Genomic DNA, 25,637 nt, shown 5'->3' with positions numbered 1-25,637 from the left:
GATTTTACAAAGTGGTGTAAATTATATGAATTAAAAGACCACAGAACATATATATTAGTAATCCTATCCTGTAATTTGGATCACGTCGGATCACAAGTATAAGACCTGATTTGATCATTTCTTGGAGACAGCGAGTTTCAGTGACCACTGCTCCCTGGTATCATCCGTCTCCCCCAGGCTGTCCTCACTTCCGTTCTGGTTTACATCTCATACCAGGTGCAGAAAGGATGTGCTGAAGTCAGGTTGTGACACATGAAGGTGGAAAATAAAAGTAGATGAACCTCAGGTTAGGCTGATAACGTGACAAACAGAGTTATTACGTAGGTGGTAGATTGTTTGTTTTTCCTCCCAAATCTCATATCTTAAGAAGAAGCAGCTCAGTACAGTTTTTAAAAGGAGGATAAATGTCCAGCACTTTCAAAAGATATGATTTGATAAGCATCTAAAACACCAGGACAAAGCTGAGTTCATGGAGTTTACCTTTAGCAGACATTACTCTTTGAATGTTCATATAAAAGACATACCAGAGAGGATTACCCAACACCTTCAATGATTAAACGTTCCCTATTGCTGATAAAATGGGATTTGGAAATGTTCTCAGTGCAGTGGAGCTGATGTCTGACATCCCTAGCTGCCATCTCATCACTGACACAGGGTTGCCAAAGATACACTGCTTCAAAAGAGACACAACAGACACACAAGTAAATATGCAATATACTCTAACCCAGGGGTCAGCTACCCAAACTGCTCAGAGCGCCACATTGGACCACAAAACAAATATGTCTGTAAAAGTCTTCTATAAGCCTCTTATGGAAACACAGGCTCTAAGTCTATTAACCCACCATAAAAATGGACTATGTGGGCTTAAATATATATCATTCATGATTAAATGTTTAACTGGCAACCTGTCCAGGGTGTACCCCACCTCTCGCCCATAGACAGCTGGCGATAGGCATCAGCACCCCTTGCGAACCCAGCTAAGTTAAAGCGTGACGGAAAATGGATTAAATGTTTATCCTGAAGCAAATGTCACATAGTAGCATGAGGTGAGGGAGGAGAAGTGAACGCGCTCACAGCGTGGAGTTTACCGCGCGCCGCTTCACCGCCCTTCACCGCACGGTTTAGGTTTTGTTGCATTGATGAAATTATAGAAACAAGGTAAAAGGAATCTTTCTATGGTGGACATGTTTCTGTTATCACAGATCCTCCCTCACCAGCGTTCCTTGGTGTTATTTTTGTTTTGAAGATTTGGGTGCTTGCATCAACACTGGCAGCAGTAGTGGAGTCAGGAGATGCAATCCACTTCTTACATCTATCTTTGTGATCCTCTAATTTATCCAGAAGTTCTGCAATAGTGATGTGTCACTCACTTCTAACTTTGTGATCGGCCGCATTTTTAGCATGCCTTCCCTGGAAATGCCTTTCCAAATTACTGTTTTTATTTTTTTACAAACTCTCATTACAGAGCTAAAATGCAGGCAATCCTTCAGCAAAAGCAAATTATTCGATCCATTCTTCTTTGAATCCTCTGTTCTCATCAGCTATCTTCCTTTTTTCCCCCTTGGGATCCATGGCCCGAGGCACACCTGCCACCTTGTTTGCCTGGCACTGCGCCGCACAGAAACGTGTGTTGCAGGCTATGATCACTGATCTCTGTTTTCTTTTATTGTTAAAATGTATTTATTAAAGAAATGCTTCAAGCATTGGAAAACATAATGGATGTTTATTTGACCTCCTGCACAACATATTAAAGATCCCCATGTGGCCCTGGAGCAACATGGGGCTGCCCTAACCCCTGCCCTAACCCTAAAATATCTCATTTAAAGGCACAATCAACGGCCCACTGATTGCAGGATGAATGTTTGGAAAGTTTTGCATCCCAAGCCTTTTTGAGATTTTTTGTTTTGCATTGCTTGAATAAAGATTCTCCACCTTCCATGACTATTATTCAGTGTATTATTTTGCTATCGTTATGGCTCCCAAGCCAAATATGTGCAAATTATCTCTCTTCATCATCTGAAATTGTACAAATGCCTCTTTTTTTGCCATATTGATGGCAGAAATGTTTGTGTATGAGTTTGCATCTGAGTTTGCACCTGAAAAAAGTAATACAAATTATGATCAAAACGGCCGGTTAAGTTGTGTATCACATTTGAAAAATCTTGTTCCACATGATAAATATCTATATATTATATATTTATATCAACAAAAATGATGTAGGGAGTAAAATCATATACGTACAACGGAGACGGCAAATGAATAGAGTCTGTTGACCCTGCATTAATAAGTATGAGAGAATCTAAATTGTTTCCCTAAACCTTAAATTTAAGGCCTGGTAAAGTGAAACATTGTGTTAATATTCCAACAGGTGAAAACTGTTGAAATAATTAGAGATTCTAATTACCTATTCTGAAAAAAATAGAAAATTGAACGGTAATTACTGTTGATTTACAGTTGAATAAAGGGATCTAAATGTGTGCAGTGAGTGGCTGTGACACTCTTCTGATTTTTGTACTTTGATCATGTAAATCATAACGAATGTCCCTGATATTTCCAAGCTTATAAAACCAAGCTAACACTAACAGATATATAAACTGTCAAATACTGTATGACTGCCTCCCATTGATTCAACAATGTGGCTTTTCAGAGTAATACCAGGCGGGGAGGGGGAGACGCTCCTAAGATAAAGAGGGGGAGAATATTCTGAATATCAGAAAAGGATTTTAGTCGGCAGAGCAAGCAGTAAAAGAAGTCTAAAGTCATTTTAGTATGACAAAATTGATTCTCCAATCTTCTTCAGATTGCTTTCTTCTTCCTGGAGGCAGCTCAGGTGTCTATGGAAACACTGAGGGCTCCACCTGAATGATGTCAGAGGAATTTTAACAACATATTGGAGATAAACTTTTTTTTTCCACTTCCTCGTCCTTCTTCCAGTGTGAAAAGTTTTTCTTTCCTCTCATATTAAACAGACAACAGACACAGATGTGAGATGGAATGACGGGTGTTATATTCCAGTTTCTGCTTGAATAGACAGGATTTAGGATTTATGAATAAGAAAAACAAGAGTCCAAAAGTAACAGGGTTTCTCACACCACTATGGTGTCTTTTTCAAATTATAGAAATATCATGCTCTGGCTGGACATGTGCTAAAGCCCTACGGATGTTGATGTAAAAAACCAGCCCACTTGGAGCCGAGGGAATAGATCCCGAATATGAATGAATCATAAGCTGTGCTTTAGGCTTTTCTCTGGCCAAATCTTTAAACAGTCCAACCCAGCAGGGGTCTACTGTTACAAAGGCAACTCAGTCCCAGTGCTCTGATTTTAAAGAAAAGAGACCTCTCTTCCTGTTATATTATCATACTTTAAAGGCATTTAAAATAAAAAGGAAACAATGCAAGTGTCTAATTCACTCACTCCATAAATAAAAACTCAATACACGACAGTCCTTAAATATAATCCCGCTGACTTTTCTCATCATCTTCTATTTTGACAGATTTCACACCAAATTGGAACAACGTTCAAGCAGATGACAGAAAAACTGTGACTTTTTAAATTGAGTGGATACATTGCCTATATTTGTGGAGGTTTTTAGGACACCAATGCAGAGATGAGCTTGGATGATTTAATAAAAGTCCAAGGGGAACAGAGGAAAAAATACAAAAATACTGAAAAGCGAACAAAAACCAATAACGTCAGGGAAAATACTTGAGAGAAGCTAGGGACTAGAAGGCAACAAAACAAACTTCTACAACACACAGGAAACCAGTCCGGGGTGAAGGCTCTGCTGCTCCTTTAAGCACAGCACTGAGATGAGAAACATTATATTCACCTGTGTAGGCTACCCAGGTTCTCCCCAAAGATCCTCTCTGGAAGGAGATGCATGACTCACACTCACTAACACACAGGAACCCTGACACATTTATTTCAAACAACTGCAACTTATCTAATTTTTGTTTGCCTCCGCTCATCAATAGGGATATCATAGAAATTGTTTAATTCAGTTGGGATTACCAAATTATTTCTATGGGTTAAATTTAAATACAACAAGAGGTTTTTTTAAATATTTAAATTTATCCTTCTTCATTTCTAGCCATTTCCTCACAATTTGGTAGATTTACCTTTAAGATTTATGTGTTAAATACTCTATGTTTAATTTTTCATCCAGAATTATGTAGCAACAGTTTTCTGGAATACGGACCCTTGAAAGAACCAACATGGGGACTAATATCACAGCTTTGTGAAAGTCTCTCCAGAACATAGACCTTGCTGTACTTAAGCCATTTAAGTAGTAGTTTTTAAAGAAATAAGCTGTGCTGCTGCCATCAACATATTTGTTTATAGTTGGAGCTTGGTCTGGTTTTCAAATCATCTTATTTACCTACTCAAATGAAGGGTAAATATACTTTATTTAAGACATTTTTACTTATTTCTAGATTGTTTTGCAGTGTGTTTGAGATGATATGTGGCCTTGAGATAACATATGTTGTGAATTGGTGCTATATAAATAAACTGAATTGAAAGCGAATTAAACTGGTATGCTGATAGGCATTGTGCATGAAGGAGACCCATTGGCTGTGCCTTAAAGCTGTGATTGAATTTTATTGCTAAAAAAAAACAACGAGCTGCACACTGTAAAAATGATCTTAAAATGACAAAACATTTATTAAACAAGTGTATTTACCCTTAGTTTGAGTGGGGAAATAAGACGATCTACGAATGGAATGAGCATGTTTAATAATAAATCCAATTTTGTACCGCACTTTTCATTAAGAAAAATCTCAAAGTGCTACACAGTGCAAATAAAATCAAAGATAAAAATCAACCATAAAAATCATGTGGTCAATAAAATCAAAGATAAAAATAAACAACATAAAAATCATGTGGTCAATAAAATCAAAGATAAAAATAAACAACATAAAAATCATGTGGAGGCAGAATAGGCTTGCTTAAATAAAAAAGTCTTCAAGCCTCTTTTAAAATCATTCAATGGTTGTGGAGCTCTCAGATGATCTGGGAGAGAGTTCCAGAGACGGGGGGCAGCGACAGCGAAGGCCCGATCTCCCATGGACCTTAATCTGGAGCGAGGAAGGTGAAGGAAGTTGCAGTCTTGTGATCGAAGAGATCTGGTGGATGAATGTGGAGTGAGAAGGTCCTTCAGATAATCCGGTGAGGATCCGTTTAAACACTGATGGGTGATGAGCGCGATTTTGTATTGAACTCTGCAGGTGATGGGAAGCCAGTGAAGGTCATGCAGAATAGGTGTAATATGGGCAGATTTGCGGGCCCTCAAGAGAATCCTGGCTGCGCTGTTTTGAATGTATTGGAGCTTCTGAAGATGTTTTTTATGGATTCCAACAAACAGAGAGTTGCAGTAGTCTAACCTGGAGGAGACAAATGCATGAACGAGAGTCTCAGCATCAGAAAAAGAAAGGAACGGACGAATTTTGGAGATATTACGAAGATGAAGGAAACAGATTTTAGACAGATGCTTAATGTGATTTTCAAAAGTAAATTGAGAATCCATTCTAACTCCAAGATTTGTAACTATGGTGGAAAATGGGATGTCTTGTCCAGAAAAGGAAACAGTCGTCATAGTTGAAGATTGAACCTGGTGAGGTGTTCCGATCAGCATGGCCTCAGTTTTGGAGCAGTTCAACTGAAGGAAATTCTGAGTCATCCACTTCCTTATCTCCTCCAGGCAGGTAGTGAAAGCATTAAGTGAAGATGGTGATGATGCTCCAGTTCCAATATAGAGTTGTATATCGTCGGCGTAGCAGTGAAAGGAGATGTTATATCGATTTATGATTTGACCCAAAGGCAGCATGTAAAGGGAAAACAGCAGGGGCCCTAATACTGACCCCTGTGGGACACCACAGGAGACAGAGACAGCCTGGGACTTGGCCTTGCCGAGGCTAACACATTCCAGCCGATTGGAGAGAAAAGATTTAAACCAGTCCAGAACGGTGTCACAGAGACCGACCTCCACATGAAGACGGTGTAGTAGGATGTTATGGTCCACAGTGTCAAAGGCTGCAGTTAGATCAAGGAGAACAAGGAGAGATGTAGACCCAGCATCAGCTACCATGTAGATGTCATTAGTAACTCTCAGCAAAGCGGTCTCAGTGCTGTGAGCAGAACGAAACCCAGACTGAAATTTCTCGTACAGGGAGTTTTGTTCTAGATGAAGCTGCAGCTGAGCGGCAACAGCTTTTTGCAGCACTTTTGACAGAAAAGGAAGATGTGAAATTGGGCGGTAATTGGAAAGAATATCTGGATCCAGGGTAGATTTCTTTAGAAGAGGTTTAATGATGGCTGTTTTAAGAGGCAATGGAACATGACCAGATTTCAGTGATTTGTTTATTATTTGTGTGATTAACGGACTTATTGCGGCATGATTAGATTTTATGAGTGATGAGGGGCAGGGATCCAGGGCACAGGATGAAGGCTTCATTTTCTTGAGGATGTTCTCCACTTCACTCTTTGCAACTTCATCAAAGCAGCTCATGGACCCATGGTGTACAAGGGTAGATGGCAGCCGAAGATCAGGAAGGCTGTGGAGCTGAGATCTAATAGAATTTACTTTGTTTTTGAAAAATGAGAGAAACAGATTGCATTTTTCAGTCGAATCCTCATCCTCAGTTTGTTGATTGGGATGAAGGAGATGTTTTATTGTCGAGAAAAGCTGTTTGGAATTTCCCGGACAGCTGTTGATAATGTTGGAATAATACTTAGACCGTGCTTCCTTAAGAGAAAAGGCATACGCTTTCTGATGTTCCTTATATGCCTGCTTGTGTACAGAGAGACCTGATTTTTTTACACGTCTCTCGATAGCACGTCCAACAGCTTTCATGTTCCGCAGCTCATCGGTGTACCAAGGAGCTGAGCGGCAGAATGACACCAGCCTCGACTTCAGTTGAGCATGGAGCTCCAGAAGCTCCTGGAGAGATTGATTGTAGTAATCCACAGAGTCAGTTACAGAAGAATGATTGACAGCAGTCAAGGAATGAAAAGCAGAAGACAAAGCCCCAGGGGAGATATTTTTCAAATCACGGAACTGAATAAGACGTTTAGATTTTGGAGCAGACAAAGTTGAAGGCACTTCTAGAGAAATGATACTGTGGTCCGAGACGCCCAGGTCATATACAGATAAGTTATTGATAGTTACAGTGTCTGTAATCACCAGGTCCAGAGTATGCCCCCTATTGTGTGTAGGGGCATCAACAAACTGAGTTAGATTTAGTGAGTCCAGAAGAGACTTAAAATCTGCTGCCAGAGGGGAAGAAAAATTATCAAAATGTATATTGAAATCTCCAAGAATAATATTTTTCACAGAACGGGCACAGAAAAAAGTTAGGAGGTCATGTATCTCTGAATTAAATGAAACATGTTGTTTTGGAGGCCGATAAAGCAATGCTATATTCATCTGGAGTGGGGCTTTGAGATTGAAGGCCAAGCATTCAAAAGAAGAAAAGTCCTGAAGAGCCAGATCGGACAATTTTAAATCACTGCGGTAAATTACTGCCAGACCACCACCTCGCCCCTTGCGGCGAGCTCTCTGCAGATAGCTGTATCCAGGGGGACAAGCTTCATTCAGCGAACTGTACACATCCGGTGGGTGCCATGTTTCAGTAAGGCACATAAGGTCCACATTTTTCTCCAGAATATGGTCATGAATAAGGCAGGATTTGTTGGTCAGTGATTGAACATTAAAAAGTTCTATTTTAATACTGGTTGAAGTGGAAGCCTTATGGAGAGGTTTTAGCAGACTGAAATCCACTCCACGTTTTCCTTGCCCCTTCATGCATTGAGTTCTTCCAGCCATATCAGGGAGCACAGACGCTGCATTCTGATGACGAAAGCGTTGCGCGACACGTCTGGTAGACCAGAAGGAAGCCATAGGGCCAGATCCAGGCTGCTGATGAAAAACAGTTCTCCTCCGAGAGCCTCTATGGACATAGCGGGGTCTACGCAGAAGAACCAGTCGTTTTAAGATGGAAACACAGGGTGGGATGGAGTAGTTGTTAAGTCCAATCAGCTGGGAGGCGGAATAGGTCAACATCGACGAGCCGGTCAAGCCTGGAGAAGCTAGCATGGAGCTAACCGCTAATAGCAGACCCACGGCTCCAAAACAGACATTCAGGAAACAGAGCGATGTAATCCACAGCATAACTTGCAGACCAGCACAGGAGAAAATCCAGCGAGAAATGACGACGGTTGATAACGACAACTTTTTCCGTGGAGAAGCGGCGAAGCGGTGGAGAAGCGGCGAACATTCAACGCCAGCGTCCTCTCCCTCCGTCTTATCAGCTAACCAGCATTAACATATGCTTTAACTTATTGGGGCCAGCATTAACTTATCAGCATTAACATATCAGCTAATGTTTATCCTTACAATATGACAATTAGATATTATGCACTTTAAATACACTTCTTATTTTAAATGAAAATTGTTTTGTTCCATTGGCAAAGTACCTCACTTACCAGCTCAATTCAAGAAAAATGCTCTTCATTTAAGAAAAATTGACTTACTTAGATTTAAAGTTTTTGTAGTGCCGTGGTTTCTATTAAGGAATTGGCACAGTAATTAAGTGTATGTTAACCTCTAGATTTTAAAGGTTTAAACTGATTTAATGCCAAAGAGATTAATCATTTTGCTTCTTTTTATATAATTTGTCTAAAGATTTGGTTCAAATGTGCTCTTAGTGTTGTTAAACTATGGAAAAAACTAAAAACACCACCGTACAGCTTGTGAATGACATGTTACCATCCTTCATGGCAGAGAAGCAGCTAACAGTGCTGGCTGTTATGATTACATCTCATTTCATTGTACTTTTAATCAATTACACCTCTATTAAACAGTTTACGGCAGCTCTGAGATTGGCTCATCAGGCCACTTAGTAGCCATGGTTCCAGCAGTTCCGGATGGCAGGTTTTCAGCCAGGCTTGTTGGACAGCACCAGGATCGACGGATGAGTGTGTATCACCTCAATTAAACTGTTCGCTAAGTGTCTGACAACAGCTAATATTCCTCTTCCACCAGCGAACCCAATCGATGTTCTGGCATTCGTCACCCTGCCAGAAAAGCAATCATCCCGTCGTCTCGCTCTGGTTAGATGGAAAAATGGAGAGACACTCATCTGGATTCTGCTTGCTGAAACACACCAGTGCCCCCTCACGCGAAGACACACAGAACCACTTAAAAGTGTCTCACTATGCTCACACACACATAATGCATGACCACACTGCAGCCTGCTGGCTCCAAGATGAGCAGAAGAACACAGAATGTAAGTTTTGCTGTAAAAACTGTTGGTGACAAGCAATAACCTGACAATGCTGCACAGCTTGAAAAGCCACACCCTGTTAACCCTCTGAAAGGATCAGTTCAGACTGGGAACGCCGAGTATACTCACTTCTCTGTCGAGTAACGTTGGAGAAATCACGGTGACAATGTCGCCTCTCTCTGCGTCAATGTAGAACATGTTTGGTGAAGGTTTGTCCGGGGACTGTCTGATGATGTTGTAACGTAGAACAGCGTTATCTGTGGAAGGGTCATCTGCATCAAACGCCATCATTGTCATCACCGTGGTTCCTGGAGAAAACACCAAAAAAAACGTTGATGATCTGAGTTTAAATGTCTTTAGCAGACCTGTGTCTATTTCCTCAATAATGTAGTAGCCAGTTTAATATCAATGCTGGTAATCTGGGGCCATTGTTAATTTTTTTCTGTCTCTAATGCAGGAACAGGAACCAAATCAGATGATTGATGTAGAAAGGTTCCCCAGGTAGCCTTTTTGGGAGGTACAGTGCCTTGAACCAAGGGTAGACTTCTGGGATAATTAGTGGTTCCCAGCTTCATTTCTTCTCAGTTTATAGATTTAAATAACTTTAAAATTATAAATTAAGAGACATTGACATTTCTACTTGCAAACCAACATTCAAACCAAGTATTAACACTCACTATGCTCTATAACAAATATTTATAAAGGAATAAATCAAATGATAATTCCTGGGAAACAAAGATTGGACATCCATTTTTATCAATGACAAAACTTATAATACTAGACTATTTTACTGTGTTGATGTCCTAAGATCCAAGTTTAAAAAATCACAGCACATTTGAATTGTTTATTTTTGATTTTAGGTTTGAAAATTTCAGAAGCAGCAGCAGCTGTGTGTAGAGTTTACACTCCAACACGAGAGCACTCTGACAGGCTTTTGTTATGAAAGCTCTCGGGATTAGCATAACCCAAATTACAAGTGTTTTATTTCTGTGTCACAGCATAACTCCTGATCAATAATTAGGACCATAATCTCAATCTTCTCTTGTGACAATACTGAACAACCAGTGGGGTGGCTTTCTTTCAAATGTTATTCGACTGAGCCTATATATCAGGGCTATTCAATTAATTTGGAATTGGGGCCAGTTCATGAATCTGAGGCAAAATAAGGGGCCAGAGAATATGAGTAATCACGGCAACAAAAAAAGAAATTACAACATACTGAAGATATATTCTGTTTTGTAAATGCAGAACAACATATACACATAAATCCACACATGGACTACTACTGTCAGTTGTTTACATTTGTATTCATTTAACTGACAAACAACTTCAATTCCAAGTGCACCAACAAATATAAAAAACTGCATAGTATGCTTCTAATTACAACAACATAACAGTGAACTTTATCAAGGCACATTTCAAACTGCTTTCAACAATAATCATCTCAGCCATTTTAGCCCTGCTAACATGAGAAAAAAAATCACTGTAACAGTCCCTTAGTTGACCTCTCTTTACATTTTTTTTCCTTTATCTGCCTATATTGAAATTGCATCAGACACCTCAATATTCAGTTCAGTTGAGCCATACCATATAAAAAAAAAACATTAAGTGCATATTATGAGGTGAATAACATGTTAATTGCATCATACTGTTCAAAAATCAACCCTCATTACTTGTTTGACTAACATGACTGTCACTTTGCATGTAGTTTGCCAACATTTGCATCTAATGAGAGAAAAGGCATTTTTTTGACTTAGCAAGAGCAGTGAAGTCAGGTGTATATGTTGTCAGGGCAATGCGTAAGCAGTGTTGCAGATGCTGGTCAGTGAGGGATATGCGATTGTGAGTTTTAATGGCATTCATGTGTGAGAATGACGACTCACAAGTGTATGTTGAGCTAAACATTGTCATAAGAAAAAGTGCAAGACCCCTTGAGTGTGGAAATTTTTCTTGGCTGACTACATGAGTCCAGAATTTTTCAAAACCTGCCTGCTGCAATGACTGTCGCAAGTCATCTGACGACTGAATGTCAATGAGTTCCAGTTGTAAAAAAGCTTCATCCAATGATGGTACTAGCTCCTTTCCTTTCAATGCAAAGTCTGTCTCAACATTCACACAGAAAGGGTCCTTAACATATCTCACCACTTCGCTGGAGATGCTGAAATCATCGAACCTGGTGGAAAAGTTGTTTTTCAGTGAGTCAATAAAGCCTGACATCACCTCAGTAATTTGCAGACCAGATTTCCTTAATGTGGGGAAGTGGAGCATCTTCCCAGGACAAAGATCAGCAGAGAAGAGTGAGAGCTTTCTTATAAAAGCATGAAGTTTCTCCACAAGTTCTGAGACTGTTTTATCCCTGCCCTGCAACTCCATGTTGAGTTGATTCAAATGATGGAAAACGTCACTCAAAAAGCAAACAGTGGCATTAAAATCATCATTTCCCATCAGAGACAGAAACTTGCCAGCTTTTTTCATTTTTGAAGACTGGAGAAACACCAGAATCTCCTCTTTTAGTTCACAAAAACGTTTCAATGCATGTCCTTTGCTAAGCCATCTAATGTCATTGTGAATGAGCAAATCTTTGTATTCAGCAGACATGTCAGTTAACAGCTGGCGGAAAAGGCGGTGCTGTAAACTGGAGGTGCAACGGATAAAGTTTATAATTGCCATGACAGAGTCCATGGTCTCTTTTAACTTAGCACTGAGTTTGGCACACAGAAGGCTTTGGTGGATGAGGCAATGTAGCGATCTCATATGTGGAGCCACGGCTGCCATCCTCGCGGCAAGCCCCTGATCCCTGCCCACCATCGAGGGCGCGCCATCTGTCACCAGCATGTTGACGCGCGCCAAATCCAAGTTGTTCTCCTCAAAGAATGAAGCAATTTTGGTGAATAAAATCTCCCCAGTGGTGTGCCCTTCCAGAGGAATTAGTCCAAGCAGATCCTCGCGAATACATTCTCCATCAAAAAATCGCACATAGAGACACAGCTGCGCAACATCACCGTTATCTGTCGACTCATCCACGGCCAAAGACATCACCTCAGCCTTCCTCAGCTTGTCCAAAAGTGTCTCGAAAACATCCGAGGCAAGGGACTCGACTCTCCTCATATTTGACGTGTCAGATATTGGAATTCGCTTGATCGAATCAATAACGCTTTTTCGGGTTTTTTCATCTGTTACCACCTCATTAATGGATGCCAGCATACATTCCTTGACTATCTCCGAGTCTGTAAACGGCTTTTTCTTTTTTCCCAATATCCATGTCACTCGTAACGATGCCGCCGTTGCTCTCTCTTGATCCGTACAGGCCCGAAACAATATGCGACGTCTTTGCTCATAACAAAATGTGAGCCCTGAAATCTTCTGCCTCCGAGCGGCTGAGCCCGGTGGGAAAGTAGCGTTGAAGTTAGCATGCGTTGTGTTGTGATGCCTTCTTAAATTATACTCTTTACACACGGCGAGGCACTCGTTGCAGATTAAGCACACAGGATTCGCATCAACTGCAATAAACGCGTATTTCTCTGTCCATTCATTGTTGAACTGCCTGTTCTCCGAGTCAACTTTTCTTTTTTTTAAGGTAGAGAGAGAAATTTTGGCTTGTTAGCCAATCCTTCACGCTTGACAGATAAATGTCAGAGAATTGAATTAGAGCTCACCGTGAATGGTGATTTTTGATTGGTCATGTGCTGTCTCCCAAAATATATGTCCGACGAAAACAGGTATTTGTTTTTGTATTCCTGTTTTTCCACCATGACTTAAACGTGCGCATCCCACCCCCTACTGGACGAGAGAACGTGCAGTTAGTGATATTCATGCACTATGTAAGACTATCAGTATGTAATAATCACAGTACACTCTAGGGGCCGGTACAAAAACCCAAAGGGGCCGGACCCGGCCCTGGGGCCGCCAATTGAATAGCCTGGCTATATATATTATAAAGATGTGATTCATGCGACAGATTTATCAGTTATACGTTGTTTTGGAATTTTTTCCTGTATTAGGTTTGCTTATATTTGCAACTGGATCTTCTTTCCTCTTTTCAAACATTTTTTTAATTACACTTTTTCAAATTGGGAGCATCTTTACTGGGGTTTTAACACACTATTGCTATAAAACTAAGGGGATTTATGCTGCACTTGTCATATTTCTGCTCTGAAAGTAATTTGGACCCTGCAGTTGTGATGGGCAGTAATCTCAGTCCCCAATATCGCCTGACACTGGGTAGTAGTAACACCCTGGCTGGAGTACCCTCTTAGCGTCAGCAGATAATAAAGACATGCATTAGCCATGTTTGAACTCCACAGTGGAACCTGAATCCAGTCAAGGTAAAGCAAAATGGTCCAGGAAATGTTGTGCATGTGGGAAACTGCTCCAGTTTACATGCTACAGTAAAAACTTACTTTAAGAAATGTTTCATTAAATATTGGGTTATTAACTTTAGAGGAAATGTCTTTTACAACCCTATCCAATCCCATCAAGGAAAATTTATTAGACAGTTGCTATAGGAAATATAATCTATAAAGATGACCTTTTAGCCACAGAGGCTTTAACAATTAGCCGATGTAATTACAGATCGCCTTAAAGTTTTACAGCAAACTTTAACTGTCATTTCTTGGGTCACCTCTGTGAAAGTTCACCCGTTCTATTAACGTATCTGTTCTGTCACATCAGCCCAAACAGCAGGATGCATTTTATTTAGTAATGGGAGGAAAAATGAGAAACCAGCCCACTTCATACAAGCTGAAAAAAGAGGCAATTCTATACCCAAACTCACACACCCATCTCCATCTTTTACTGGTGATGAGCTACTCTCGCACCAATTCAGAGCGACATTCACTCAATCCTCACACCCAGAGATGTACACAGCATGAATCCAATAACACATGCGCTCACAGAACCATGTTATCTCTTAAAAAAAAAAAAAAAAACTGTGCTTTCTGCAGTGTTTTTATATGCCTCATTTTGTGTACGTGAGTTCAGGAAATCTATTTAAAAACTTGATATCAGTTTAATTTATAGCTTTGATTATTAGATTTCTGCTTTGAAAGCTTTGAAAAAAATAATACATGGTAAGAAAATACTTCCAGCCTAAGCTATCTCTCACAACGTAGTTTTTAATATGATTAAACTCTCTCATTTTTATTGTTTTTGGTCCTGAAATCCTTTCACAATCCTATTTGATCCACATATTTATTGAAATCTCCTCCAATATAACAAAGGCAGTATAGCAAGGCTCAGTTCGTTTCTCGCTGTGTTGTTTGCCAGCAGTTCTGTTCTAAGATAGAAGTGCTGATGAAAAATATGCAAACTCCAAAGTAAATACCAGCCTTTTCTTTCTTTTTTTGCAGAGAGAGCTCCTCCTTCAGAGGAGCTAAAGGTAATGAGAAGCAGAGAGGTGTGAGTTTAGCTCCCCTGGCATTTGCACTTCAAGGTGACCCAGAAATAGTTAAGTAAACTGGTAATCCTTGCTATACAGAATAATTACACAGTCTCGTCTCCTTCATTACCTATACTCAGTTCCACTTCACACCTTGAGAGCCACAACGTTGGGGGAGCAGAGGGTGAGCTTTCACACATTTACACATGGTTACAGGCACATCGAGACACAAACTGGAGTCTAAACATTGACTCACTTGGTTAACTGGAATTGATCTTGATCAATTATCTTCCCATTTAATGGAACACTGAAGAGAGGCCACAATTCTACAAAGTTGTTGCACATTTTTAAGTAAACATTCGTGGGTGAAATTCCTACAGTCTTGTTTGATTTCTACTATAGAATTGATCTGTACAGTGTTATTTTATAAGATACAGTCATGGAAAAAGTAATTAGACCTCCACTGTTTATGTAAAGTGTTGTGCAAAAGGTATATTAACAACCTTAGTAATATGTTGTACAGAAAGGTTGATCTAAAAAGGTTTTCCATGACTGTATATCTGCAGTGATCTTGTTTTAATAATGCAAGAAAAGACACCTGGAAGGTGGAGAGGCAGGGCTCAAAGAATAAAGTAAGATTATAAGAAATGGCATAAGGGAGTGAGAAAAAAGGCAAAACTGAGGAAATAAATAAAAAAAAAAGGGGAAAGGAAGGAATGATCGGAGGAAGGAACAAAGGAACAATCAGAAGAAGGAACGGAGGAAGAAATGAAGTAACGAATGAATAAACAAAGGAAGGAAGGAAGGAAGGAAGGAAGGAATGAATAAACAAAGGAAGGAAGGAAGGAAGAAGCAAAAGAAGAAACGAAGGAACAAAGGAAGAAACGAAAGAAGAAACGAAAGAAGGAAGGAACATACAAAAAATCATATATAAACTGTACACATAGTGAGTGAAGGAATGACCCGAGGAAGAAAAGACCAGGAGGGAGAAGGGGACGAAGTGAGGTTGAATATAAAGGAGTGAAAGAGGGAAGCCACCTATTTTCCAAACACATCCAGACCCAAAAAATCCAATACACCACTCAGCTTTGTTAAAGACAATTTGTGTTTGTCTCAGTGTTAAATCATACTGGGTATCATGCAGGTGGGTTTAGTAATGATGGATCATGTCTCTTATCGTCTCCATCCTGTGGACAGAGCTAACACCCAATCAATCCCTGCTGAGTTGGATGGATGCAAATCCATCTGCCTGCCCTGCCTTTACTATCGCCCGGACCCATCTGCACTGTTGCCACATGACACCAGCTAAGACTGGATGAAAGAAGAAGTGATTTTTATACTGATGGAGTTTACTAAGAGAGAGTCTTTGAACGCGGCATGTTGCATGTCTGTGAAGTTGCAGCACAATGAGCTGTTCAGCTAAAAAAAAAGGAAAGACGAAAGAGACACCCGGTGAGGTAAAACACAACCAATTCTCACATAAAAAGATGCAGAGTGTGAGTCAGAAAGAAAGTCGTCGTGGACCCGCATGTTGTGGATTGATTTCATCACGCAAGCTGCTGGGACACAGAGCTGTTGCCTAAAGCTAACTCCTATATCTTTCTGAAACACCAAGGGAAATCAGTAGGGGCTGGCAGATCTGTGGGTGCCACTAGGGGACTGACAGTCTGAAAAGCATAGATGAAGTGAGACAACATAGACAACACTGAAAAAAAGAGGATAAACTGATGCTAGAATGTCTTTGGATCCAAGAAGTGTTATGACTGAGAACACACCATTTGTACTTTAAACTGAATCCACGCGAACATGAGAGATTGAAATTTCAATTACACATATTCTAAAAGCAGAAATGGGATTTCTGTTAATCAGAATAAAGTGAGTGAAAAGACCAAAGGCTAAGCCAATCCAATCCAAGGTATGAATGAGATCAAAGGAAGTTCAAAGATAAATCATCCTCTCCAAGACTCAGCTATGATGATGAATTATAAGCACACCGAAAAGCAGAACAGAGCAAAGAGGTGGTTGCAGAGATAAGCCAAGATGAAAAAGGGAACATTAAAGGAACAGGAGAACAGTGGGTGGAAACATTGGTTCAGAAACAGACTTTCCTGATGACTCTATTGACCTGTAACTGAATCCAATTACTTTTACCAACTTTGAGTTTTTCATCTACAGTTTGGAAATATAGTAACTTGGTATGTATGTTTCAAGAAACTGTTTAAAGATGTTGCAAGTCCTTATGTGGAGTTCACCATGTTGAGAACTTTAGAACGTTTTTGTGGGTTACCAAATTTATAATGCCTGCGTCATTGTGATGCTGCCAAGTATGAGATAGAACAAATCATCTGGACCAAACAGTTTACAATACTAAATGAGCTTCTAGCATGAATTGTACTGAATTTTTGACTGGTCATGAGGGAAGTTCTGCTTAGGCAGAGCAGTAGGTTCATGCTTGGCCTTGTACATAGCGATTGTCAAACATATCTTAGCAGTGTGAAATGCCTGTTTATAGACTAGACCCAGATCTGTCATGACCTGGCCTGATTCCTCCACATTGTTTATTTCATTCACCTGCTGTTCCCTCTCTGCTGTAATTATCATTTATTTAATTCACCTGTTTCCTCAGCTTTACATTCAGTTCAGCCTGAGCATTTGGGCCAGATCATTATTTGTTTTTTCTCGTTCTTTTCATGGTTCCTGACAGCCAGTAGAAAGAGAGGGTTTTGTGTCTGTCTCCTCTCCTACTCGTGTCCTGATCCTTCCCTGTGGAGTCCTCATGGTTTTGGCTCAGTACGCAGGGAGGATCAGTTTTATCCCCGTAAGCCTAGCTCCAAGGGAGGACCAGTTTAAAGTTCTGCTCATCCTGGTCTCTGTTACCCTCAACCACTGAGCCTGCCCGTCTGCATCTGAACCTGTTCTGCATCTGTGTCCACCTGTTCACACTTCTGGACTCTGTCTGACTCTGGATTCTGAACCTGCCTGAGCACTCAGAGGATTCCTGTAAGCCCGGATCTGTAATGTTCTCCACACTGATTCTGGCCTGATCACTCAGTCCATACACCTGCTCTGCTCCACCCATCGCAATCAGCTCTGACCGGAGTCACCTGTTTCCATCAGTTTGTAAATCCCATCAGACCAGTCCTTTGTGCCAGATTATTTCATGCCAACCTGGTAAGAATAGTCCAGCATCTCTAAGAAATATTTGCTTACTACCTGTTGCTGACCCGATCTGTCTCCTGATACCAAGCCTGCCTGATCCCCTGTCAGACTCTGCCTGCCTCTGGATCCCTGGATCTCTGAATCAGTCTGACCGGACTGCCTGGTCCCCTCTCTCTGGATCACAAATTCTGAGAAGCTCTGCTTAAACTGTCTGCCTTCGTCTCACGAACTGGTAAACCTCACACAATCAGCCCGCCTGACTGCCTTGCAGCCTGTTTGCTCTGCTCAGATTCAGTCCCGCTCTCAAAGCATTCTGTTCAATAAACTGTTCAAACGTCACTGACCTGTCTTAGTTATATTTGGATCTAGCCTCAGTTTCATTACAGGATCACTCTGTTCCTGTCTGGGTCAGAACCTCTGATCGTGCAGAGGTCATCTGGGTTTCATCAACGGTTCCTGCCTGCTCTGATCGGCTACCTGCCTGTCCTCCGGGCCTGCAGCACTGGGGACATTCTGGGTGACACGCGTCATGTCAGTTGGCAGTCCAGCAGCTAGATTGCGCCTCTTTTAGGGATTGGACTGAACTGTTAAACCAGGTAAGTGACTCACTCTGATAATCATCTCCTGTTAGTTGATAGTGGTCACTTACCTGTGTTTCTCCCACAACCAGTGTCTGAAATTGGGCGATACCCCTCCTGCAGTCGCCGTGAGCCTTCAGCTCCTCAGCCCTGCGCCTTTGTCCTGTCCTGTCCAGTTCGCTATGTTAATGAACGTTTTGAACTTTCCTACTGGCTGTCCCACCTTGAATACTGGGTCCATCTGTCTCGTTCCTGACAAGATCCCCCTCTCATTGACCTCTGCCCCTTACGACTTCTGACCCTATGTGGTGTCAGGGCCGAAAAATCCCAAACATTCACATGATCCAAAAGTTAAGGGCCGCCATCCATCGAGACATTCCTCCATTTTAAGAACAACTTGCAGCATCTCTGAAGTGATTTCCCTTACATATCACCTGGTTACCTCCATATTCTTCTTTTAAGAATATAACTTCTTTGACAGAATGACAACTGGTCTATATCCTGTCAATATTTAATTGCATCAGAGTTCAGATGGAATTATCAAATTTTCTCCAGATGGATGCTTTCCAACCCGCATTTAAAATGTTGCTTCCTGCTTCAGGAATTATACAGTTCTTAAGGAGTATGTTTCAAATTCTAAATATTAATTTTTTATAATTTTTTCTCAACTGTGATGTTGCTGCATTTTATTTATGTGACTGCAATGAAAATGTTTTTATCAAAGGTTTGTTCCCAACACAGCAAGCATTGTGTCTTTAAGAATCATTGGACTTACACCTATTGTGTCCAGTTTTTCCACACAACACAACACAAGGCAACCAACCTGCTGGTGGGCTTATCTATCATGATGACCAACTTAGTATAAAATAATCAGTGCATTGACAAAAAAGAAAGAAAAAAAAAAAAAAAGAAATATATATATATATATACCGTATTTTCACGACTATAAGGCGCACTTAAACGTCTTTTTTTTCCCTAAAAATGTGCGGTGCGCCCTTTGGTGCGGTGCGCCCTATGTGTGTTGTAACTGCGACTTTTGAGACCACCTCATTGAGGAGATGATGAAAGAGTGGCTGAGGGAGGTGAATGTAAGGAGACCAGGTGGTTTTTTTCCACTCATCACCATCTCTGTTAATATGTAACTCCATGCGTGTAACTCCATCTCACAGCTGATGTGAAAAACATGGGGAAACAAATTAACGCTGTGCTCGCTGTTCAACCGCTCGACATCGGTGTGAACCGGACCCAGCAGGTGCAGCAGAAGCAGCGAGTTTACATGCAAAGTCAATGGTTGACGCGCGTATAGGTGCAGCAAAAGGTCCCGCAGCACGTTTTGAGCAGCAGGCGCTGCGTCTGGAGCGTTTAAGCATCTGACGCACCGCCAACGCGCTGCTGCTGCTCGAGATGGAAAAATTGAAGTTTTGCTGCTGGAAGCGCCGCATCAACCAATCAGAGAAGCTGATCTGGGAGCTGACAGCGAGACAGACACAGCGCTCTGATGACATATGATATTAACGCAAATGAAAAGGGCTGGATGGATGAGGAGATGATGAAAGCTTGGCTGAGGCAGGTGTATGTGAGGAGAACAGGTGTTTTTTTCCACGCATCACCATCACAGTTAATCTGTGACTCCATGCGTGCCCATCTCACAGCCGATGAGAAAAACATGGTGAATCAAATGAACGCTGTGCTCGCCGTTATCCCGGGAGGTCTAACAAAGGAACTTCAACCGCTCGACATCGGTGTGAAGCGGCCGTTCAAAGTAAGGCTGCGAGCTGCGTGGGAGCGATGGATGACCGACGGAGACCACAGTTTCAGGATAAGTGGAAGGCAGCGCCAGGCAAGTTACGCCACAGTTTGCAGATGGATTGCAGATGCTTGGACTAACGTGTCTGCTGGCTCTGTTGTTCAAGCTTTCGCAAAAGCAGGCATTATTTCTGAGGAGCCGCGCTGCACGGAAAGTGACTCTGACAGCGAAGAAGGGGAAATTGTCATGTCTGATTTAGTGCAGCTGTTTAATTCAGAAACAGAGGATGATGACTTTGATGGGTTTGATTAATACTTTGTAATAAATACATTAATAAAGCACAATCATACTCAGTTTTGCTCCCGCTCTATTTTTCTACCTGAAAACTTAATTCAACAGCAGCCTCTGGGCGGGTCTCCTCCTCTTCAGCGCGGTGGCTGACAGGTGTTTTTTCATCTAAATAATCTAAATCTTGCAGCTATATTTGCTGTGATCAGTGGGAATAAAGTAGTTTTAATATGTTTTTAAGTGAGAAAGTCCACCTGAAAACTTCATAATTGCAGTCAGTTCATCCAGATTATCTATTTCTGTCGGAGGCGCTCAGACCCCCACATACCAGCGGTGCACCGACAGCAGAAATCCCTTCAACAGCAGCCTCTAGGCTGGGCAGCCTCCAGGTTCACCGCGGCTGCTGGCAGGTGTTTTTCATCTAAATAATTTCAGCTGCAGGCACCAGGATACCGGTAATAAAAGCGAACAAATTCCGTCGGCAGGTTTCAGGATTTTAAGTTAATTTAGGAGTGATCACAGCGCTGTGTCATCTGCGATGTGTCTGTCTCACGGCCAGCACCCAGGTTTGATTAATAGTTTGTAATAAATACATGAATAAAGCACAGTCATACTCAGTTTTGTCCCCGCTGTATTTTTAAATACGCAGTAGAGCTATTTAAAGGTAGTAGAGGACATGTACCTGTATATAAAAAACGCGCCCTATAGTCCGGTGCGCCTTATGTGTGTGTTAAATACAGAAATGGGACACATAACTGAGAGTGCGCCTTTTAGTACGGTGTGCCTTATGGTCGTGAAAATACGGTATATATATATATATATATATATCTTTTATAGGATCACTTTTGGTAGAAAAAAGACAATGTATGATGCAAATGTAAAAAAGACAATTTCTGAATTAATTTTAATTGAACATTTCTTTGGCTACAAACTCTATAATAACAATTTATTTTGCAACCATTGAAGGAGAGTCGCTGTGTCCTAAAACGTTTTTCACATTAGCTAGAAAATCTTGGTGAATAATTAGGTGCAGGATGCAGAATGAAATGCTTCACTTAATGGACTGAATGGTTAGCCTTTCAGCCTTGAAGGAAAACCTTCAATTAAGTGAAGGTTATCACTCATGAATTAAGTGATAATTAAAACCACTATCCTTTTCTTCTACTTTCACAACATATTCCAATTTATGTTCTTTACTAAAGTCTAACTTTTCAAATATTTATGTCAGGGTTGGCCAAAAGTAGTTGTGGACCCAAATGCAGAGTAGAAGGAGGCAAGGAAGATTGCATGCTAAATTTAATTTTAAAAAATTAAGATACAAAATTCTAGGTCCAGAACTGATGGACAAGAAAACTCAAGAACCAAAACACTAGGAGACAAAAGGGAGGTATAAACAAAAGAATAACAAGGATCCTGCAATGACTAACTGAACAGTAGGTGTATATATTGGATACAGAAAAAACAGGAGGACTAATTAGCTGATAGGGAGCAGGCGTAGACAAAAGTAACCAGAAGGAGCTAGTGGAGAGGAGACGGGCACAAGGGAGCAACACAGAGAAACTCCAAAAATACAGCACTGCCCAAATACAACAAAATGGAAAAGAAACCAATGACAAAGAATGACAAATCAACCCAAAGAAACCCAAACAGAAATCCACAAAGGGCAGAATCATGAAAATTTTCTTTAAAAGGTGAACACCTCCCAGATTTCTATATAAGAAGTTATCAATAAGATCATCTTATTAAATCTTATGTGTTTGAAGAAGCATACTTAAGTCACTTTTTAAACCATATCTTATCAACCTTTCTTTTCTCTGACTTAACCCCAATCCCAAATGTTAATCAATGTTGATCTATTTACCTGCTTGTGCTCTGAGGTGGGATTGGTCAGTTTGATAGTGGGCACTGAAATGTTCCCTGGTTTTTATTCAGGCTAACTGAGGCCTGCAGTTATTATATGCAGGCCATTTTAGTTATTTCAATTTACCTATTGATTAATTACAGTTTGATAATTTAAGCAAACTTTAACATTTGTATTATTACCTCTAGCTATTGGTAACAATTTTTTATTGCTTGGTTTCTGTTCTGAGTTTCTATTAGCTGAATGTTATTTTACTAATTTATAGTCTGTATGTATCTATTCACCTATAAAAAATTGTATATATATAATTGAGATGCTAAACATTATGCATTGCCTACAGCGATTGAGTGAGGAAACAGAGGGTTGGTTATTATTTCTATGATACCAGGATGCTAATGGAAAAACATATATAGAAAGTGAGCTAAGCTAATGAAGAGAGAAAAAGGCTCAAACAACTTCAGTCTACACAATGACAATCAAACCCTGGTAATGAAATCCACCCTTGGCTTGATAATTGAAAAAATAAATGGGGCATAAGAAGTGTTTTTCCAAAGGGAAACAAAAACCATGAGTGAGACGTGAAGACATTCAAAAAGGGATCGGAATAAAACACCTACCGGTACACCTGGCTTTTATAAATTATTTTATATTATTTTATATATTTCACATTTTTAGACAGTTATATTTTTTTTTATAAATATTTACTATATTATTTTTAGGCTGAAACACCAGCAAATTTGTATTATTTCCAATGGGCTTAAATTGCACAGACTTTCTAAAACTGAATAATATAATAGCTTTATACCTAATGTGTTGGACACAGAAGAGCTAAATTATCTCTTATCCTAGCCACAGTTTCTGACCTGGTATCTAGTGCGTTTTAACAAACACATTTCTCTGGCTTTGTGGGGATAATCTAAATAGTTTAGGCTGCTTCAGGCCTAATGAGCTCTGTTTAATGCATCTTTTGGCTTAATTACTTTCTCCATCCATCCATCCATCCATCCATCCATCCATCCATCCATCCATCCATCCATCCATCCATCCATCCATCCATCCATCCATCCATCCATGGTGGGGATGGATGTTCGAGGTACTTCTGCCTGAAGTACCTTGAACAAAAGGTTGCTTATAGAACATGTTTTCCTCTGAATGGCTTGTGTCAAACTGCAAGAATGACTTCTGGTTTTCCTGCTGTCACTCCATCCATAAAGGTCAGATTTATAAAGTGCATTATTAGTTGTTCTTTGTGACAGCCAGCTATATCGCAGGCTGATTGCACTGTAAGGAAAAAAACTGCCAGGACCTTCAGGACTCCTAAAGCATTTGCATTCCTAATTCAAATCATTGAACTTACTCCTCTTTTATAGAAATCTTCTCAAGAAACAAAATCTTGAATGTGGTTCAACCAGTTTATACTGAAATGTGAAAGTTTTAACTTTGCTAAAAAGGCAGTAGTATATTTTTTTTATCTATGTGATATGTGAAAAATCATGGCGAGCAGACTTTGTTTTTTCTGTCCCCAAGGAACCATAATCAAAAGAAGAGAATCTGCTCCAAAGATTTAAAAGCCAAAAAAGGAATGCTCAAAAATGTAATACCCTCTTTCCCCAATGCTCATATTTATTTGCTAATCTTGTCTCTTATTTTTACCTCAAGAAAAGCTGTATTTTAAAACCAGTAAGATTTCCATCAACAAAAATTTTGACTCACTAGACCGCAAGCTCTAGCTTTGGAAAGAAAAGTGACAAAGCTAAACTTTCAGACATGCTTATGACATAAAATGATTCCTGGCAGAAGGCAGCTTTTTTATTTATTTATTTATTTTTATTTAGCAAGTCCACTGTGTCACGTCTTGGTTGAGGTTTGGAGGACCCAAATGCAGAGGCAGAGAGGCTGAGGTGAATACTTGTAGTTTTAATGAAAATGGTTGACAAAGGCAGTCCAAAAATCCAACTAAAATGTAACAGACCAGAACCATGGAGACATCAAGGGAAAACACGTAGAAGGAGCCAGGGAGAGACGAGGGGAGACGATTACAGCGATGACAGGACCACCAACAACAAGAAACCAACAAAGAGTGAGAGCAGAGGGAGAGCATATATAGCTGACAGAGACAAAGGGAGGGCTAACGAGTTGACAAGGAGCAGGTGTGAGAGGAGACAACGAGGGAGCCAAGGGGAAAGGAACACACACACACTGTACACAAGAGGGCAACAGAGGACAACAGAAAAACATGAGAACTACCAAATCTAGAAATTACAACAAAAAAGGAATTAAACCAATAGAACTAGGGAACATAGAGCAAAGTAAAGCACAATATCACCAAAACTGTGACACACTGAGTCCATTAACTTTAGTTTTCCAGTGAGTTCCTCATCAGGTTTTAAGTAAATCAATGTTTTGTTTGTTGCAATGCCAGCGGCTTTCATATTGAAAATTTAAGAAGCAGCTCCTAAAGCCATGAGATTAAATGAGATTTGATTCATGCTTAATCTGTGTTAAGCGTGATGATCACGATTCACATTTATCTTCAAAATGACCATCTATCCATCTGAGCTGAACATTAAATACAACACTTTTTGTAAAAATCTTTATATTTATTTTATAAAACGATGCTTTCACTTGTTTTGGATCCATGTTTCCAGGTTCCCTCCAGTGGTTTCTGCTATAATATGTAATCAATTATGATACATATTACAGCATATGAGAGTGATACCACTAGTGCAGGGCAGTGGTGCATCTAGAGCTCAGATTCTATACTCCATGGTTACAAATACCGTAATTACAACTTTTCTGATTTAAGAGCTTTACTAAGAGCTGTTTTTATGTTACATCATTTAAATATTTCTAACTTGTCAGATTCTCTATTGGAAAAGTCCTGAAATTTTATTTTAAAGGTACATTTTCTGTAATTTACCCAAATTTAAAGGGACAGTTGAAGACCTCACAGATTGTCATTAAGGTATGTGGCAGTTTCCCATTTTTAGTTAAAAAATAATTCATTCTAATTATGAGTATAATGTTCCAATATATTTTAGCAACTGCTACAGTATATCCTACAGACTGCTGTAGGCAGTAAACTCATTCAAGAGGTGAAAGAAATATTATTAGCTTCCAAAGCCAAACTCAGCAATTTTTGTGCATCCTAAAAAAGCAGGCCACTTTGATGCTTTTATGTTTTTTCTTGGTTTTGCTTTCCTCACCGAAGTTTCCATCATAAAGTAAAACATCTATCTTAACTACTGTAGACTGTTGAGTATGGGCTGAAAGCTCAAGGCAACTCATTAAAATGCAAGACCCAAGAGAGCCGTTAAAATGAACGATCACAACCTTTCATTAAG

At 40.1% G+C, this 25,637-nt stretch overlaps 1 protein-coding gene across 1 annotated transcript in view; it reads right to left on the bottom strand.

Moving 5' to 3' along the window:
• Positions 1-25,637, bottom strand: part of cdh13 (cadherin 13, H-cadherin (heart)) — a 496,790-nt gene that overhangs the window by 158,717 nt on the left and 312,436 nt on the right. The window contains exon 8 of the mRNA XM_038293940.1: positions 9,413-9,591. Within this exon, the coding sequence (XP_038149868.1) occupies positions 9,413-9,591 (179 nt within the window). The remainder of the gene's footprint in view (positions 1-9,412; positions 9,592-25,637) is intronic.

The sequence above is a fragment of the Cyprinodon tularosa genome, unplaced genomic scaffold (assembly GCF_016077235.1).
Source record: "Cyprinodon tularosa strain WSP-4 unplaced genomic scaffold, ASM1607723v1 ctg332, whole genome shotgun sequence".
Taxonomy (NCBI): Eukaryota; Metazoa; Chordata; class Actinopteri; order Cyprinodontiformes; family Cyprinodontidae; genus Cyprinodon; species Cyprinodon tularosa.
This window is presented reverse-complemented; position numbering and strand designations above follow the sequence as displayed.